At 47.2% G+C, this 18617-nt stretch overlaps 1 protein-coding gene across 1 annotated transcript in view; it reads left to right on the plus strand.

Moving 5' to 3' along the window:
* CRLF2 (cytokine receptor like factor 2) overlaps positions 1-18403 on the plus strand; it is a 39244-nt gene extending 20841 nt beyond the window's left edge. Inside the window, exons 3-8 of the mRNA XM_004385215.2 lie at positions 1171-1352; positions 3296-3429; positions 7529-7691; positions 11132-11240; positions 14257-14341; positions 17700-18403. Of these exons, the coding sequence (XP_004385272.1) occupies positions 1171-1352; positions 3296-3429; positions 7529-7691; positions 11132-11240; positions 14257-14341; positions 17700-17966 (940 nt within the window). The 3' untranslated portion in view covers positions 17967-18403. The remainder of the gene's footprint in view (positions 1-1170; positions 1353-3295; positions 3430-7528; positions 7692-11131; positions 11241-14256; positions 14342-17699) is intronic.
* The last annotated feature ends 214 nt before the right edge of the window (positions 18404-18617 follow it).

An 18617-nucleotide genomic window follows, 5' to 3' on the forward strand; every position in this document is an offset into this window, starting at 1 on the left:
AATTCACAAGAAAGACCAGACTTACTGGTCTGACAGAGACTGAAGGAACCCCCGAGACTATGGCCCTAAGACATCCTTCTGACCTGGAATTTAAGCTATTCCCAGAGACCACCTTTCAGCCCAACAATAGACAGGCCCATAAAATAAACAATAACACCCGAGAGGAATGTGTTCCTTAGAACCATGAATTATATGAGATCAAAAGGGCGCCATTTGCCCAAACTGGGGCTTGGACAGCCTCATAAAACAAAACGGGACTAATGAGGCACACCAGTCCAGGGACAAGGACTAGAAGGCAGGAGGGGACAGGAAAGCTGGTAATAGGGAACCCAAGGTTGAGAAGGGAGAATGTTGACATGTCGTGGGGTTGTTAACCAATGTCATAAAACAATACATGTACTGACTGTTTAATGAGAAGCTAGTTTGTTCTGTGAACCTTCATCTAAAGTACAATAATGAAACAAAAATCAGGCATTGAAAACCCTCTGGAGCACAGTTCTACTCTGACACACGTGGGGGCACCATGAGTGACAGCCGACTGGATGACAAGTGGACTGATGTGCTGCTCTCCCAGCTCTGGAGCCACGAGTCAAGAATCCAGGGGTCAGCAGGATCATGCTCCTCCAGAGACTCTAGGGAAGACTCCTTCTTTGTCTCTTCCAGTTTTTGGTTGTCGCTGGCCATTCCTGGCATTCCTTGGCTTGTGGCTGCATCACTCCAATCTCTGCGTCCGTCTTCACACGGCCTCTTCCCTCTGTGTCTTCTCTTTTATAACGATGCCCATCCCTGCATTTAGGGCCCCTGAAATCCAGGACAATCTCCTTTCAAGATCTTTTACTTAATTCCATGTGCAAACACCCTTTTTCCAAATAAGTTTCCATTCACAGGTTCCGGGGGTTAGGACGTGGACATATATTTTGGGTGGCCCCCATTTAGAGGCGCCCCCCCATGAGAGTCTTTCGAGGGCTTTAAGCATCTGAAAGAAGGGATCCTTTTTCTGTGCGGAAAGGTCGCTGTATGGCTGTGAGCGAGAGCCCCTGGAGAGAGGGAGGAAGGGGATCGGATCTCCTCTGTGACCGGGGTTTGGAGAGAGGGAATGGGCAATGGACCTGTTAAGACGGTGTCTTAAAGATGGCTCTTGGCTAAACGGTCCCCTTTCTCTCACCACAGATTCAGAGGTGGTGCTGCACGGAGCAAATGTCAAAACTATACCCTTGACCAAGGCTATGCCTCAGGCTGCGTCTTGGAGGTGGAGCCGGACGAGGATGGGGCCAGAGACGTTATACTCGAGCTCTCTTTGTGCAACAAAACCAGTGCTCTTCTCAAACGTAGTGTGTGGATCAGTGACTACTGTGAGTTCTGAGCGAGGGGCTCATTGCCCACTCACCCCGAGGGGAGCTGATTGTGGGGGGGCATCCTCCCTGACCCCAACAGGGAAGAGATGGACGTTTCTAGAAGGTCCATCTTGACACAACTGCCGGATGCAGCCCCATTGACAGGGGGATCTTGGATGTCCAATGGTGAAAACCAGATGACCCTGTGAAGGCTGTGATTTGAGAAATGGTAACCACCCCCCAACCCCACAGAGAGAGAGAGAAACACTCTCTTACTTCCAGCTGATTTCCGTCCCTTTGTTTTTTCTTAAGCGCCCTTCAGAGCCGGAGTCAATCTTGAGAGGTCCCTGGGTAGTGCAAACATTTTGCGCTCAACTTACTTTGGACGTGTTGTCAGGAGAGACCAGTCCCTGGAGGAGAACATCATGCTTGGTAAATTAGAGGGTCAGCGAAGAAGAGGAAGACCCTCAATGAGGTGGACTGACACAGTGGCTGCAACAATGGGCTCAAGCATAACAACAATTGTGAGCATGGCGCAGGACCAGGCAGTGTTTTGTTTTGGTGTATATGGGGTCACTACGAGTCGGAATCAATTCCACAGCACCTAATTACAACTATCCTAAAGGTTGGCAGTTCAAACCCACACAGTGACATCACTGAAGAAAGGTCTGCTCATCTGTTTCTGTAAAGATCCCAGCTAAGAAAACCCTATGGAGCAGTAACACTTGATGGCAATTGATTTTTTTTTTTTTTTGGTCAATCTTGAGTGAGGAAGAACTGCACACATGTACTAAGGCTCTCTCTCTATGATATTTACTCTTCATTCTAGAATTCTGTAAAGCAATGGTTCTTTTCGTGGGGAGGGGTCACAGAGTCCCTTCAGAATCTGATGGGAGCTACTGACCCCTACTTAATAAATCACTCATAGGTGTCCATGTACAGGAGTTTTTCATGCAGTTTGAAAGGGTTTCTTCCATAATACACCGACAGGTCTTCAAATCCCAGGCTAAAAACTCACTCTAAAGGTAATGAGGGGTCCCTGGGTGGTGCAAAGGGTTAATGTGCTCGGCTCCTAACCAAAAGGTTGGAGGTTGGAGTCCACCCAGAGGTGCCTCAGAAGAAAGGCCAGGTCATCTATCTCTGAAAAATCATCCATTGAAAACTCTATGGAATACAGTTCTACTCTGACACACACGGGGTGGCCATGAGTTGGAATAGACTCAATGGCAACTGGTTGGTTAAAGGTAAGAAAGAGAAGTAAACCAAAAATTCCCCCGAGGTAGTAAGGATACCCCTTAAAGAAAGGGTTGATGGAGGCAGAAGGAAGTGTTGCTGCTGTTAGTTGCCAAGTCAGTTCCGACTCATGGTGACCTCATGCACAATAGAAGAAAACATTGCCTGGTCCTGTGCTACCCTCACAATCATGGGTACGCTCCAGTCCACTGTTACAGCTATTAATAGAATGTGGTGAGGAAGTAGTTAGAACACTGGTTTTCAAGAGGTGACATGTTTGTCTTGTCAAGGAGGTGATGGTTCGACTGGTTTTCCTTCTTGTTGATACGTTGTTAGGTGCCATGGAATCGGTTCCGACTCATAGCGACCCCACGTACAACAGAATGAAACACGGCCCGGTCCTGCGCCATCTGCACAATTGTTGTTATGCTTGAGCCCATTGTGGCAGCCACTGTGTCAATCCATCTTGCTGAGGGTCTTCCTCTCTTTCGCTGACCCTCTGCCTTACCATGCATGATGTCCTTATCCAGGGACTGGTCCCTCCTGATAATATGTCCAAAGTATTTGAGATGTAGTCTCACCATCCTCCCTTCCAAGGAGCCTTCTGGCTGTACTTCTTCCAAGACAGACTTGTTCGTTCTTCTGGCAGCCCGTGGTATATTCAATATTCTTCACCAACACCGTAATTCAAAGGTATCAGTTCTTCTTTGGTCTTTTTTCCATCTTAGTGAAACCAAAGTCTCCAGAAGACTTGAACTTCCTGTGGCAACAGGAGGCCGTCACCGTTACGTGTTCCAACCTTTCCTACAAGGGGCTTCTATATGAAGTCCAGTACAGGAGTGACTTTGACTTCAAGTGGGAGGTGAGTCCTGTGGAGTGCTCTCAGGGATGGGGTGTTCACACCTGCTATGGATCATACTGTGTCCCCCAAAATATGTGTTGTAAATCCTAACCCCTGGACCTGTGGTTGCAATCCCATTTGGAAATAGGTTTTCTTTGTTTTGTTAATGAGATAATATTAGTGTAGGGAGTGTCTTAAGTCAACCTCCTCTGAGATATAAAAGGAGCAGATTAGGCACAGTCATGGATTGAATTGTGTCCCCCAGAAATATCTGTCAACTTGGTTGGGTCATAATTCCCAGTATTGTGTAATTGTGTACCATTTTGTAATCTGATGTGATTTCCTTCTGTGTTGTAAATTCGATCACTACGATCTAATAAGATGGATTAGCAGCAGTTATACTGATGAGGTCTATAGGATTGGATAGTGTCTTAAGCCAATTTATTTTGAGATATAAAAGAGAGAAGCAAGCAGAGACACATGGGAACCCCATACCATCCAGAAAGCAGTGCTGGGAGCAGATGTCCTTTGGACCCAGGGTCCCTGTGTTGAGAAGCTCCTAGACCAGGGGAAAATTGATGACAAGGACCTTCCCCCGGAGTTGACAGAGAGAGAAAGCCTTCTCCTAGAGCTGATGCCCTGACTTTGGACTTGTAGCCTACTGGACTGTGAGAGAATAAATGCCTCTTTGATAAAGCCATCTGCTTGTGGTATTTCTGTTAGAGCAGCACTAGATGACCAAGACAGACACAAAACCAGAAAACCAAACCCGTTGCCGTCCAACTCATAGCAACCCTATAGGACAGAGTAGAGCTGCCCCACAGGGCTTCCAAGGAGTGGCTAGTGGATTCCAATTGCTGACCTTTTGGTTAGCAGCCAAGCTCTTAACCACTGCGCCACCAGGGCTCCAGATTAGCCACAGAGAAAAGCAAACACAGATGGGGGAAGAGAGATACCACATGGAGATCACCAGGGAACTGTGGTAAGAACGTTACAGAAGCTGAGACAAGGACCTTCCCCCCAGAGCTGACAGAGACAGAAACCCTTCTCCTGGAACCAGTGCCTTGAGTTTCTCTTCTCGTCTCCTCAACTGTGAGAGAGTAAAGCTCTGTTTGTTAAAGCCACCCCCTTGGTGTTTGCGTTGTAGCAGTACTGGATGGTTAAGACAGTTCCCCAAATGCTGTTCTTGTGGGGTTCAGTGTTTCCCCCAAGACCGCCTTTCCCTTCTGTCTGGACCCCACTGCGCTTCGTCCCATCTTTCGTTTGTGACTGATACCTAATCCCACTCGACTGTGGCCATCGACAAACACCACCTAAATAAGAACAAACAAGACGATGTGTTGAGAGCTTGCTGTAACAAGAGAGTCGGCCAACGTCACTTGTGTTTGGCAGAATTTCAAAGGCAGAGCTTTCCAGGGGAACAGAGGCAAGGCTTCCAGTGCACCCCGAACGGACGCCGTTGCCATGGGGAAGCTGGAGGTGGGCTAACTAGAAGTGGGTTGTTTTATGTTATTGGTTAAAAAAAACATTGCCTCCGGGTCCATTCTGACTCATAACAACCCTATGGGACAGAGTACAACTGCCCCACAGGGTTACTAAGGAGCAGCTGGTGGATTCAAACTTCTGATCTTTTGGTTAGCAGCCACAGCTCTTAATCACTGCACCAGCAGGGCTCCTATGTTATTGGCTACCAAAATAAAAAACCAAACCATTGCTGTCGAGTCAATTCTGATGCATAGCGACCCCATAGGACAGAGTAGAACTGCCCCATAGGGTTTCCAAGGAGCAGCTGATGGATTTGAACTGCCGACCTTTTAGTTAGCAGCCTGAGCTCTTAACCACTATGCCACCAGGGCTCCTATGTGATTGGTTAGGGGAGTGCATTTGAGTTTCTCTGATTGGACTTATGTTGGAAGCGAGGACAAACATTAAGTGAGCTGTCAGTTATTAATCAAGGAGCTCTGGTGGTGCAGTGGTTAAAGCATTTGGCTGCTTAGATGTGACAATCTGCTTCCATAAAGATTTACAGCCTTGGAAACCCTACAGGGAATTTCTACTCTGTCCTGTAGAGTCTCTATGAGTCGGAATTGACTGGATGACAACGGGTTCAGTTATAAATCAGATCTTGGCCATTTTGGGCTCATTGTTACAGGGACTGTTGTTTGGCTTCCTAGGCTGGTTGGTGCAGGCTGTGGGTCAGTTGTGTTTTTGTATATGTTCTAGTCAATGTCTGATTGTTCATTCAGTCACTCATGGCTTTCCCTTGTGCCCTCTGGTCTCAGTTCCCTAGTGCTGTTGTAACAGAAATACCACAAGTGAGTAACAACAGAAATTTATTTTCTCATAATTCAGGAGACAAGAAGTCTAAACTCATGGTGTGGCTCTAGGTGGGGGTCCTTCTTTGTCTACTTCACCTTCTGGTAGCTGGCAATCCTTGGAGTTCCTGCCTTATAGATAAATATGCCTGTGTCCCCAAATAGCACCTCTGTGCCTCTGTGTCTAATCTGCTCGTTTTCTAACTCAGAAGTGATTAGATTTAGAACCCACCTCCCACCCCATGAGCTAATTAGTATAAGAAAGAAGACACTATTTCCAAACAATAGGAGTACATCCACAGGTAAGGGCACGAGGATTCCAACACACATTTTGGGGGGTACACAATTCAATCTGTATTCAATTGGGAAATCACTCCTTGGAACAGGCACCTCCTTTGTGTTTAAAACACAGGGGTGCAAGTCTGGGATTTGAGCTTGTGAACAGGCTCAATGGAAAAATGAAATTTATGTCAATATCAATGCTTCAGGTATCTGGTAGTCCAGTCCACAGCCGATCATGGGGATGGAGCAAGGTTAGGGAGTATTTTGTTCTGTTGTGCATGGGGTCATCATGAGTCACGGCAGACTCTACCCCAACTAATAACAACAACCACATTGATGAATATTTAGTAACAGGAGAAATTGCATATGGTAAAACGTTGCTTTACAAAAGATACACAGTTTCATGAACAATGCGACCCCGACCCCGTTTTCATTATGAGTACTCCTGGGAGGAAATAGACAACATCAGCTTGTTCATGGTGCCCATATCTTGGAGCTAAAATAAGAAAAGTTTTTTTTTTTTTAAATAACATTTTATGTGTTTTTCGTGAAAGTTTGCACAGCAAATTTAGTTCTCGTTTAAGAATTACTACACACATTATTCAGTGACGTTCGTTACATTTTTACAACGTGTTAACGTTCTCATTGATTCCTTTCTGGTTGTTTCTTTTCCAATAATCTGTTTTCTCTCTCCCCTTATCTTTTCCAATAATCTGGTTTCTCTCTCTCCTTACCTTCTCATCTTTGCTTTAGAGTAATTTAGCCCTGGTGGCACAGTGGTTAAGAGCTACTTCTGCTAACCAAATGGTCAACCATTCAAGTCCACCAGCTGCTCTTTGGAAACCCTATGGGGCAGTTCTACTCTGTCCTATAGGGTCACTATGAGTTGGAATCAACTAGACGGCAATGGGTTTTTTTTTTTTTTTTTTTCTCATATAGATGTTTTTTTTTTAAAGGAGCACAGTATTCACAGATGATAGTCTTTATTTTATGAGCCAATCTGTTATATAGCTAGAAGGTGACCTCAGGGGGTAGTTTCAGTTCAAGGTTTAAAGCGTATCTCAGGGCGACCGTCTTAGGGAGTCCTCTAGTCTCAAGCAGTCCAAGTCCGGACTTTACAAGAATTTGAGCTCTGTCCCACATTTTAAAAAGAAAGGTTTTCATTTTATTTTTTAAGGTTCTCCTTTTGCCTTTATTATTTGCTAAATTCTCTGAAATAAAAGTGTTAACTTTTATAATCATAACAAACCATTTATTTTCTTAAAAGGAAGTACTTGTCACTAAGTCATTCCTCAAAACCTTCTGCAGTAGTATTTGTTACAAAGGATTTTTGGTAGGGAGGAGAGGGTCGAGGATTTTGTCGTTGTGTTTTTGTTGAGGGGGTGTGAAGACGTGGGTGCAGGAAGGATGGGAATCAATGGAATGTGAACGAATGCCTGTAGCAGGAGTCGTGTGTGAGTCGCTGGTGCTAAGATAAGAAGGCTAGGTCACGTCACCCCTCACCGTGTCTATTTTTTCTGCAGTCTACAGAGCAGAAAACCTGCAGCATTACCGTAGAAAACTTAGATGCTGATAAATGCTACTATTTCCGCGCCAGAGTGAAAACCATGGAGTCCAGATACGGCTCAGAGACGTACCCCAGTGACTGGTCGGAAGTGACCCACTGGCAGGGGGGAGAGCGGAAAGGTGATGTTTGTTACACAGCCAGGGAGGGCAGGGGTTGGGGCACCACTGGACGATGAGCAAAAACCATGAATGATCTCAATTCCAAACTTGAATCTGAAAGTGATTTCTCTCAGTGTTTCTCTCTGCAGGCAGCCTTCCTCACTGAGCTAATTATAATTTTTTTTTTTTTTTTTACTTCTAGGAACACAGCAACAGTAATAACAAGTATCATTTACTAAAAGCCTGATTTGTACCAGTTGCTATATAAATTAGCTCTTATCTTTGAAATAAGGCTTCAATGCTGTTATAGTAGTATGATTTTGTTGATGATAAAATTAAGTAAAATGATTTGCCCAAGGACACACAGTTAGTTAATTGAGAAGCTGGGCTTCAGACTCCAGTCTATGTGGATTTGCATCCATGATAGAAGCTCTGTAAATATACACTGCATGGCTGGCTGGGTAGATGAGTAGGTGAAAGGGTGGCGGGATGAATGGATGATGGACTGAAGGATGGATGGAGAGGATGGATGGGTGGGTGGATGGATGAGTAAGGGGGTGGACGGACGGGTAGGTAAAAGGATAGATGGATGAATGGGTAGGTGAAAGGATGGACGGACAGGTAAATGGGTGGCTGGAGGGTGGGTGGGTGACTGAATGAATAGGTGAAAAAATGGATGAATGGATGGGTAGGTGGAGGGATGGATGGGTGAATGGGTGAATAGATGGATGAGTAAATGGGTGGCAGGCTGGCTGGCTGGATGGGTAGGTGGATGGATAAGTAGGTGGATGGGTGAATAGATGGATGAGTAAATGGGTGGCTGGATGGGTAGGTGAAGAATGGATGGACGGATGGATGGGTGGGTAGGTGGATGGATAGGTAGGTGGATGGGTGAATAGACGGATGAGTAAATGAGTGGCTGGATAGGTAGGTGAAGAATGGATGGATGGATGGATGGGTAGGTGGATGGATAGGTAGGTGGATGGGTGGATAGATGGATGAGTAAATGGGTGGCTGGATGGTGTGTGTATGGCTGGATGAATAGGTGAAAAAATGGATGGATAGATGGGTAGGTGGATGGATGGGTGGACAGACAGATAAGTAAATGAGTGGCTGAATGGGCAGGTGAAAGAAGGGATGGATGGGTGGATGTATGTATGAGAGGGTGGATGGGCAGGTGAAAGAATGGGTGGATACACGGGTGGGTGGATGGATGGATGAGTAAACGGGTGGCTGGATGCATGGGTGGTTGGATGAGTAGGTGAAAAAATGGATGAATGGATGGATAGTTGCATGGGTAGATGGGTTGGTGGTTAGATGGGTAGGTGAAAGACTGTGAGTGGACAGGTGGGTGGATAGGTAGATGAGTGTATGGATGGGTGAAGGGATAGATGGATAGAGGCACAGTTGTATGGATGAGTGGGTGGCTGGTTGCATGTATAAACAGAAGTAGCATTTCCAAAAAGGGGATGAGGGGAGAGAGAAGAAACAGAACCCAGAGTTTTATACCAGAGGAAGGTTGGCATCCATCTATCCCTTTGCTCAGCCTTCTGTCACCATATCTCAAGCCATGGCTGGGCAGACGATGGATGGAGGAGGGTGAGAACAGAACCAGACCAAGAAGGGCTTTCGGATCAGGATAAAGCCATTGGGAGCAGAGTGCCGCAATGCTCAGGTGCTGTTAGGAAAGATTGCCCGCTCACAGGGTGGAGGAGGATGTCAGGGATAGCTCCAGGCTTTAGCTTGAGCGGACGGTGGGGCTTCCCACAGGGAATGACCAAGGAAAAGAGGGTTTGGTGGAGAAGCAGCACCATTTTGGATAAATTCACTCTGAGGTTCCTGGAGGACATCAACGCTGAGATGCCCAATGGACACGTGAACATGCAGCTGAAAAAGAACAACGGACTTGGGTTGGGCCCCTGCAAACAGGATGCTATATGGCATCCTTAGGTCCAGTTCTTTGAGGGAAGGGTCATGCTTTGCTCATCTTTCTGCTCCTGGGACCCCACACGGGCTTGGCTGACCTTCAGCAGATCACCAGCAGATGCCTGTCCCATGACCAAACTGCCAACCTCAAATGCTTCCTGGTGTAGTTTAACACAGGGCTACGGCACATTCTTCATTTAATCTCTTACAAATCAGGTGTGTCTCTCCAGCCCACTTCCATTTCTTTTACCAGCTCAAATAAATGCTACCAGCATCAAGCTCAGCGAGTGAGGGGAAATGAATCCATCAGATAAGGGCGTTGACTGCCTTGAGGGCAGGCAGCAAGACACAGCATCGTGGGGCATCTGGTGTTTGAATTCAGAGCCCAAGTCATCCCCAGGGGAAAACTGAGGGGCGCCCTTCTTGGAAAGAGCCAACACCTGCCCTGTCTTCAAGGGAAGCTTCTATTCAAAATGAGCAGTGAAATCAATGATTTTCACAATATGGATGCCCGCTGGTTAGCTATCTTTCATGTTGTGCAAGGCGTCCCTGGGTGTGCAAACTATGAATCCTTTTGGGGTGAGTGACATCCTTCTCCTCTAGCCTCCCATCCTTCACGTGTCTTCAGTGGACATCTCCATGCCTGAGGAACATCCTAGCAGGCGTTTACCCAGAGGGCAACGGGGAACTCAGGGTCCTAAAATCTCTCTTGGCCACCAACTGCCAAAAGCAAGGCCAACATCCCCTACATGCCCCTGGCAACAGCAGGCTCCCGGGGCAGTGGGTTGAGCCGACACCACCCCGAAGGGGTGGCAGCGCGGTGTGTGCCTGTCTGTAGACTCACTTCATCTCCTTGCTAAGGTATTTCCCACACACAGATCTGTCCAAAGGATTCTTGAAGCATAACTACCACCCACAGTCTCCACCAGACTGAGTCCAGCACAACTAGATGGTGCCCGGCTACCGCCAGTGACTGCTCTGACAGGGATCACAGCAGAGGGTCCTCGACAGAGCTGGAGAAAAATGGAGAACGAAATTCTAATTCACAAAAAAAGACCAGACTTCCTGGTCTGACAGAGACTGGAGAAACCCCCAGAGTATGGCCCCAGGACACCGTTTCAGCTCAGTACTGAAGTCACTCCTGAAGTTCACCCTTCATCCAAAGATTAGACAGGCCCATAAAACAAAACAAGACTAAAGGGGCACACCAGCCCAGGGACAAGGACGAGAAGGCGGGAGGGGACAGGAAAGCTGGTAATGGAGAACCCAAGGTCAAGAGGGGACAGTGCTGACAGGTCATGGGGTTGTTAACCAATGTCACTAAACAATACTTGTACTAATTTTTTAAAGAGAAACTAGTATGCTCTGTAAACTTTCATCTAAAATCCAGTAAAAATAATACAAAAAAAAAATTCCCCACAGCGATGAAGTTTTGCTAATGCTGATCTTTATAAATGAAAATAATATGGGCAGGGTGAGTTCCAGTGCCAGGTTGAAAACTTACAGCCGTCCTCCTTTTTTGTTTTTTGTTTTAGATGCGTGCCAGCAGGAGGAAACGCACTTCCCACAGTTTGTCTTAATCTCTAGCCTGGTGGCGCTCCTCACGGTGTGTGTTCTTCTTCTGCTGCTGTGGGAACGACATAGGTAAGGACCACCCTGCTGGTCTCCTAACCACGTGGGCAGCCGGCTTTGGTTACAGCATGTCCACGAAGTTGGAAGAAAGACCGATTGCCTGGTAGGGTGATTTGGCTGAGTCTGATGCCCCCACCACTGCCCGCTTTGTTGCCAACAGCAAATGAAATGTGAGAGGCAGATAATGCTAACCCGTTGCTGTTGAGTCGATTCTGACTCATAGTGACTCTAAAGGAAGGAGCAGAACGGCCCACGGGGTTTCCAAGGAACCGCTGGTGGATTTGAACTGCTGACCTTTCGGTTAGCAGCCGAGCTCTTAACCACTGCATCACTGGGGCTCCCCAGGGCAGACCAGAAAACCAAAAAACCAAACCCTGTGCTGTCGAGTTGATTCCAACTCATAGTGACCCTGCAAGACGGAGTACAACGGCCCCATAGGATTTCCAAGGAGCGTCTGGGGATTCAAACTGGCAACATTTTGGTTAGCAGACAAGCACTTATCCACTGTGCCACCAGGGCTCCAGATAATGCTAAAGACGCAGGGATATCAGGAATATTATTTCAGAAAAGTTGCCGTGGAGTCGACCCTGACTCACGGTGACCCCTTGTATGTCAAAGTAGAACTGTGCTCCACAGGGTTTTCAATGGCTCACTTTTCAAAAGGAAGTAGATCACTAGGCCTTTCTTCTGAGGCACCTCTGGATGGACTCAAACCTCCCACCTTTCGGTTAGCAGCTGAACATGTTCACTGTTTGTTCCACCCAGGGACTCCTACAGAGGGTTAAACCAAACCAAACCCGTTGCGGTCGAGTAGATTCTGACTCTTAGCAACCCTATAGTAGAGAGTAGAACTGCCCTATAAGGTTTTCAAGGAGCAGCTGGGGGATTGGAACTGCCAACCTTTTGGTTAATAGCCAAGTTCTTAACTACTGTGCTACCAGGGCTCCAGTAGAGGGTTAGCTTGTTTCAGACACAGAGCCTGACTGTGCTGTGTCTTTCCTACTTCTGAAAATCAGCCACTGAAAATCCTGTGGAGCACAATTCTACTCTGGAAACTGGTAACTGGTTCACACTATACAAAGAACGTGGCTCCTTGTCTCAGACAACACACTTCAGCAGAGGCATCACGTGGATGCAGAGAGCCTGGGGACGGTCTGGGCAGATTGAGGAGAACGACCACCTTAAACCTGGGGACCCGGATGCTGAGTCGCTACTTCTTTGCGTGTAACAGAAGCTAAAAATATATTTTAATTTTGATTAAGATCAGTTACAATGGGCAATTTGGAGAAGGAAGCAAGAAGAGCTGTATAAGAAAGCTTCTCAGGTTTTGTCTGTACTTTACAGACAAGGCAAAGCTATATACTCTTTAAGGCCATATGAGAACTTTTAAAAAATATTATATCGAGTAGTTCTCTCTCTCTCTTTCTTTTTTTACCTTCCATATGACATTTTAACCAATACTGTTACCATTTCTGGAGCCCTGGTGGTGCAGTGGTTAAGAGCTCAGGGTGCTAACCAAAAGGTCAGCAGTTTGAATCCACCAGTCGCTCTTTGGAAACCCTACGGGGCAGTTCTACTCTGTCCTACAGGGTCACTATGAGTTGGAATCGACTCGACGGCAATGAGTTTGGTTTTTGGTTTGGCTTCCACTTCTATTTAAGCTTAACTGAAGCGTAAGCATTTGGCTGTCCGTGACATTGGAGGCTGTTCATGTCCCGTACTGCGGGTGCCATCTTTGTTTCTTGGGATCAGGTTTCCATAGCAGCAAGCCGAGAGACAAGGAGAGAAAGACGGACCTCCACTCCAGAGGAATCACGTTGGGTCTGAGCTAGGCTGAGTTAGCCAACTTCAAACACTTCGCGGTGTGGTTTCGGGCTGCATTTCGTCTCTTGCACGTGGGGGCATGCCCTTCAGTCTGCTTCCATCTCTTTTACCAGCTCAGACGAATACTGCCAATGTCACACTCAGCAAGGGAGGAAATGAGGCAATCAGATAAGAGCCTTGGGTGCCAGGAGACCAAGCAGTTAGGCACAGCATCTGCTGACGAGGCTGGTGTTTGAATGTTAAAGTCAGCCACAGAGGGGGAAACTGAGGGGCCCCTTTCTTGGAAAAAGCCCACACTTGCCCGGTCTTCAAGGGAACCCCCTGTTCAAAATGAGAGGTGAAAGCCACGAATTGAAGATAACTAACATCCATTTGGAAGAAACAATGTGTACTGTGCAAGGAGCCTCTGGGTGGTGCAAAGGGTGAATATCCTCGGCTGCTAAATGAAAGGTTGGAGGTTCAAGTCCACCCAGAGGTGCCTTGGAAGAAAGGCCTGGAGATCTGCTTCCAAAAAATCAGCCATTGAAAACCCTGTGGAGCACAGTTCTGCTCTGACACACATGGGCGTGACATGAGTCAGAATCAACTCAATGGCAACTGGTTTTCAGGAGACCCTGGACAGTGCCTCCTAGTGCAGTGGTTAGGACCGCAGCCGCTAACCAAATGGTTGGCAGTTCATATCCACCAGCCGCTCCTTGGAAACCTTATGGGGGCAGTTCTACTCTGTCCTAGAGGGTTGCCATGAGTCGGAATCGACTTCACGACGGCAAAGGGTTTTTTTTTTTTTTTTTTGGGACAGTGCAAACAGTTAACTTTCTTGGCTGCTAGTCAAAAGACTGGAGGTTCGAGTCCTCCCAGTGCCTCAGAAGAAAGGCCTGGTGACCTACTTCTGAAAATCAGCCACTGAAGACCCTGTGGAGCACAATTCTACTCTGGAAACTGGTTCATACTATACAAAGAACGTGGCTCCTTGTCTCAGACACCACACTGCAGCAGGGGCATCAAGTGGACGCAGAGAGCCTGGGGACAGTCTGGGCAGATTGAGGAGAGCGACCACCTTAAACTTGGAGGCCCGGGTGCTGAGTCGCCAGGGAGCAGATCTGTAGCATCCTCGGCCCCTCTCTGGGGTTCTGTACCCCACAAACGGCCCAGAGCCATCTCGGGCTGTCAGCCTGTCTGGCCAGACTCTCCGTGCTCATTTCAGAGTGAAGAACTTCCTCATACCCAGCGTGCCAGACCCAAAATTCACCTTTCCCGGGCTCTTTGAGGACCACAGAGGGAACTTCCAGGTAATGGTGATCTTGCTTTGCCTTCTCTTCCTTCTCTTTTCTCGACTGAGAAGGCGCGCCTATTATTATTGTGGTTAGTTGCTGCCAAGTGAATGGCAAGTACAAAGAAAAAAATTATATAAATTATATACGTATATAATTAAACATATAAAACATTGTATATTATACATTACATTCTCCATCCGCCACCCTATATCCACCCTCCCTCCTGTCTTCACCCTCCATCATGTCACCACCTTCCATCCTGTCTCCACCCTCCATCTTGGGTCCACCCTCCATCTTGGGTCCACCCTCCATCTTGCCTCCACCCTCCATCTTGTCTCCACCCACCATCTTGCCTCCACCCTCCATCTTGTCTCCACCCACCATCTTGTCTCCACCCTCCATCTTGTCTCCACCCTCCATGTTGTCTCCACCCTCCATGTTGTCTCCACCCTCCATGTTGTCTCCACCCTCCATCCTGTCTCCACCCCCCATCCTGTCTCCACCTCCGATCCTGTCTCCACCCCCTATCCTGTCTCCACCCCACACCCTGTCTCCACCCTCCATCCTGTCTCCACCCCACACCCTGTCTCCACCCTCCATCCTGTCTCCACTCTCCATCCTGTGTCCACCCTCCATCTTGTCTCCACCCCCCACACTGTCTCCACCCTCCATCCTGTCTCCACCCCCAACCCTGTCTCCACTCTCCATCCTGTGTCCACCCTCCATCTTGTGTGCATACTCCATCCTGTCTCCACCCTCCATCTTGTATCCACCCCCACTCTTGTAACCACCCTCCATCCTGTCTCCACCCTCCTTCATCCATCCTGTCTCCACCCTCCATCTTGTCTCCACTCTCCATCCTGTGTCCACCTTCCATCCTCCATCCTGTCCCCACCCTCCATCCTGTCCCCACCCTCCATCCGGTCTCCACCCTCCATCTTGTCTCCACCTTGCATCCTCTATCTTGTCTTCTCTATCTTGGTTGGTTATTCAGTTGCTTATGGTGAGACAATGGTGGTTCCGTGGTAGAAATCTCACTTTCCATGCAGGAGACCCAGGTTTGATTCCCAGCTAGTACACCTCATGCAAAGCCACCACCCCTCTGTCAGTGGAGGTTTGTTTGTTGCTATGATGCTGAATGGGTTTTACTGGAGCTCCCGGATGAAGACAGGCTATGAAGAAAGGCCTGGCATTCTACTTCTGAAAATCAACCAATGATAAACCCTATAGATCACAATGGTCTGATTCATAACCAATGGTGGGGATGGCACAGGACCAGGCAGTGTTTTGTTCTGTCATGCATGGGGTTGCCATGAGTCGAGGCCAATTGTCATCAGCTAACAACAACAGCAAACGTAGTATCGGCTTGGTGGAAAGATCTCTAAGAAGAGGGATTTTCTGTTCCAATGGGAATAGCGTTCCCACAGGAATCTGCCTCATCCCCAAGGATGTTAGCTGGCAACCGTCTGTGGGAAGGGGCAGCACTGGACTTTTGGCCAGGTTGTCCTGGCTCACAAGTCCAGAGGTGCTTTTTGGTGTGATGTTTTTGTCTTTTTAAATAAATGTAAATTTAGTATAAATTTTAGAACTTTATAATTTTTAAACTAAATTTAAAATTTACTATGCAATTTGTTTTTACAGTGCTTACATCCTATTTTTGCTGTCTGTGCATACATGTACACAGTTTTGAGGCAACCTAGAAGAACTAAACACTGTTGTGATAACAAAAGATGTCTCTGATGGCAAAGTTCCCTGCAGAACTTGCTACACATTACAAAATTAGTAACCCAGCTTACCAAACTTGGTAGAGAAACTTGGTTTACTCATTCACTCATTTCAGTTTGAAAGTTTTCTTTTTTTTAAAAATATTTTATTTTTTCTTGTTATTAAGAATATGGAGCCCTGGTGGTGCAGTAGTTAAGAGCTTGGCTGCTAACCAAAAGGTCGGCAGTTCTCATCCACCAGTTGCTCCTTGGAAACCCTGTGGGACAGTTCTACTCTGTCCTATAGGGTCCCTATGAGTTGGAATTGACTCGATAGCAACAGGTTTGGTTTTTGGTTTTATTAAGAATATACACAGCAGAACATATGCCAATTCAACATTTTATCCACGTACAGTTCAGTGACGTTGATTACATTTTTTGAGTTGTGCAGCCATTCTCATTCTACTTTTCTGAGTTGCTCCCCCCTCATTAACATAAACTCCCTATCCCCTAAGTTTCCTATCTAACCTTTCAAGTTGCTGTTGTCAATTTGATCCCATATAGGTAGATCTTAAACGAGCACAGTGCTCAAGGCAGACATCCTTTACTAGTTAAGCTAAACCATTGTTTGGTTTTAAGAAGACTTCAGGGGATATTTTTGGTTTAAGCGTTAAAGATTATCTCAGGGCAATAGTTTCAGGGGTTCATCCACCCTCTATGGCTCCAGAAAGTCTGGATTCCATAAGAATTTGTATTTTGGAAGTCTTTAGGGGTAATTTTAAATACATTATTGCTAAGCTGAGGTCTTCAAAAATGCATCTATACAATGACAGTTACTCGCAAGGGAAACCTGTACCCTCTTTTAAACCAAATATCTGTACGACTGGATTGAACGTGTTAGCGGTGTGTTGTTGGTTGCCATTGAGTCAGCTCCGACTCATGGCGACCCCATGCACCACAGAATGAAATGCTGCCCAGTCCTGCACCATCTTCACCACTGGTCTACTCTAGTCCGTTGTTCCAGCTCTACATCAGACAACGTTCTATTGTGATCGATAGAGTTTTCACTGGTTGATTTTCAGAAGTAGATTTCCAAGCCTTTCTTCCTAACCTGTCTTAGTCTGGAAGCTCTGCTGAAACCTGTCCACCATGGGTGACCCTGCTGGTATTGGAAATACTGGTGGCATAGCTTCCAGCATCACAGCAACACACAAACCACCACATTACAACAAACTGACAGATTGGTGCTGGTATTAGCATTAGGGTAGATTTAATCAAAAACTCCTTGGGTGGCACAAATGGTTGAGTGCTCAGCTACAGCTGAGTATGGCTGTTCCAATACACCTAGAGGTGCCTCGCAAGAAAGGCCTAGTGATCTTCTTTGGGAAGATCAGCTGTTGGCAACCCTATGGAGCACAGTTCTACTCTGACACACATGGGGTTGCTGTGAGTCAGAATTGACTTCATGGCCACTGGTTTAGACTGATCACACATTGGGTCCATGCATGGAAAATGGAGATTTGAAATTTGTTTTTTTTGAAGTTAGGAAGGAAGAAGATGTTAAAATTTTGCATGCACTAGAGTTGATTTTTGGGGGCGTGCATTGCAGTAAGACATATTTGCTGTTTGGTGTGTTCATGGGATTTGAGCCAGAATGTTCTGTCCTGCAGGAGTGGATCAAGTTCACTGAGAACATGGCCTATGTGAATAAGGTGGAGAATGAAGAGGAAGAGTGTGCCCTGGAGGAGATGCTGGTGGCCCAGCTGGTCAAGGCCGAGGTGGAGGCACCCACCACAGGCCTGTTGTGCCCACAGACAGAGGTGGAAGAGGCTCTGGGTCCCGGCCAACATCCTCACCAGCCCCCTCAACACAGTGAGGTGGTCACCCTGGGTGGATTTTCGTTTGTGATGAGTGACAACTCTTATGTGATGCTCTGAGACGGTTCCACCCCCAAAGCCAACAGCAAGGTCAACATTGGCATTAAAGGACCAAGGGACATGTCCCAGGGGTCAGCACCATCCAGGACCAATGACGCTGGTGTCTGGGAGCACTGAAGACCTCCACCTCCAGACCAAGGGGCTCCCTGGGTCCAGTTTTACTCCCAGGACATCTCCATTCCAGGGCTTGATGGTGGGGCCATTGTAGGTGGAAGACTTGATTGGTTTGAGGGTTCCTTGCTTTCGGTTTGCATCTCCTCCTGTCGGGGGCTGGCCACAAAAATCTTGAAGAAGGAAGGCCAGGGTGCACGGAAACCACCTTCTTGTGTGCACACAGACCCATCATCTCTTTCACCAAGTCCATCCATGGGCTGTTTTTTGGGCCCTTTCTTCCATGGGACAAATAGATGATAGATGGATGGATGGATGAGTAGATAGATGGATGGGTGGATTGATGGATGGGATAAATGGATGGATGGTGGGTGGGTGGAAGGATGGATGGAGGGAGGGATAGATGGAGGGATGGATGGAGGGATGGCGGGTGTGTGAATGGATGGAGGCATGGAGGGATGGATGGAGGGATGGATGGATGGATGAAGGGATGGAGAGTTGGAGGGATGGATGGAGGGATGGATGGTAGGTGGGTGAATG

This window comes from Trichechus manatus, unplaced genomic scaffold (assembly GCF_000243295.1).
Source record: "Trichechus manatus latirostris isolate Lorelei unplaced genomic scaffold, TriManLat1.0 scaffold00134, whole genome shotgun sequence".
Taxonomy (NCBI): Eukaryota; Metazoa; Chordata; class Mammalia; order Sirenia; family Trichechidae; genus Trichechus; species Trichechus manatus.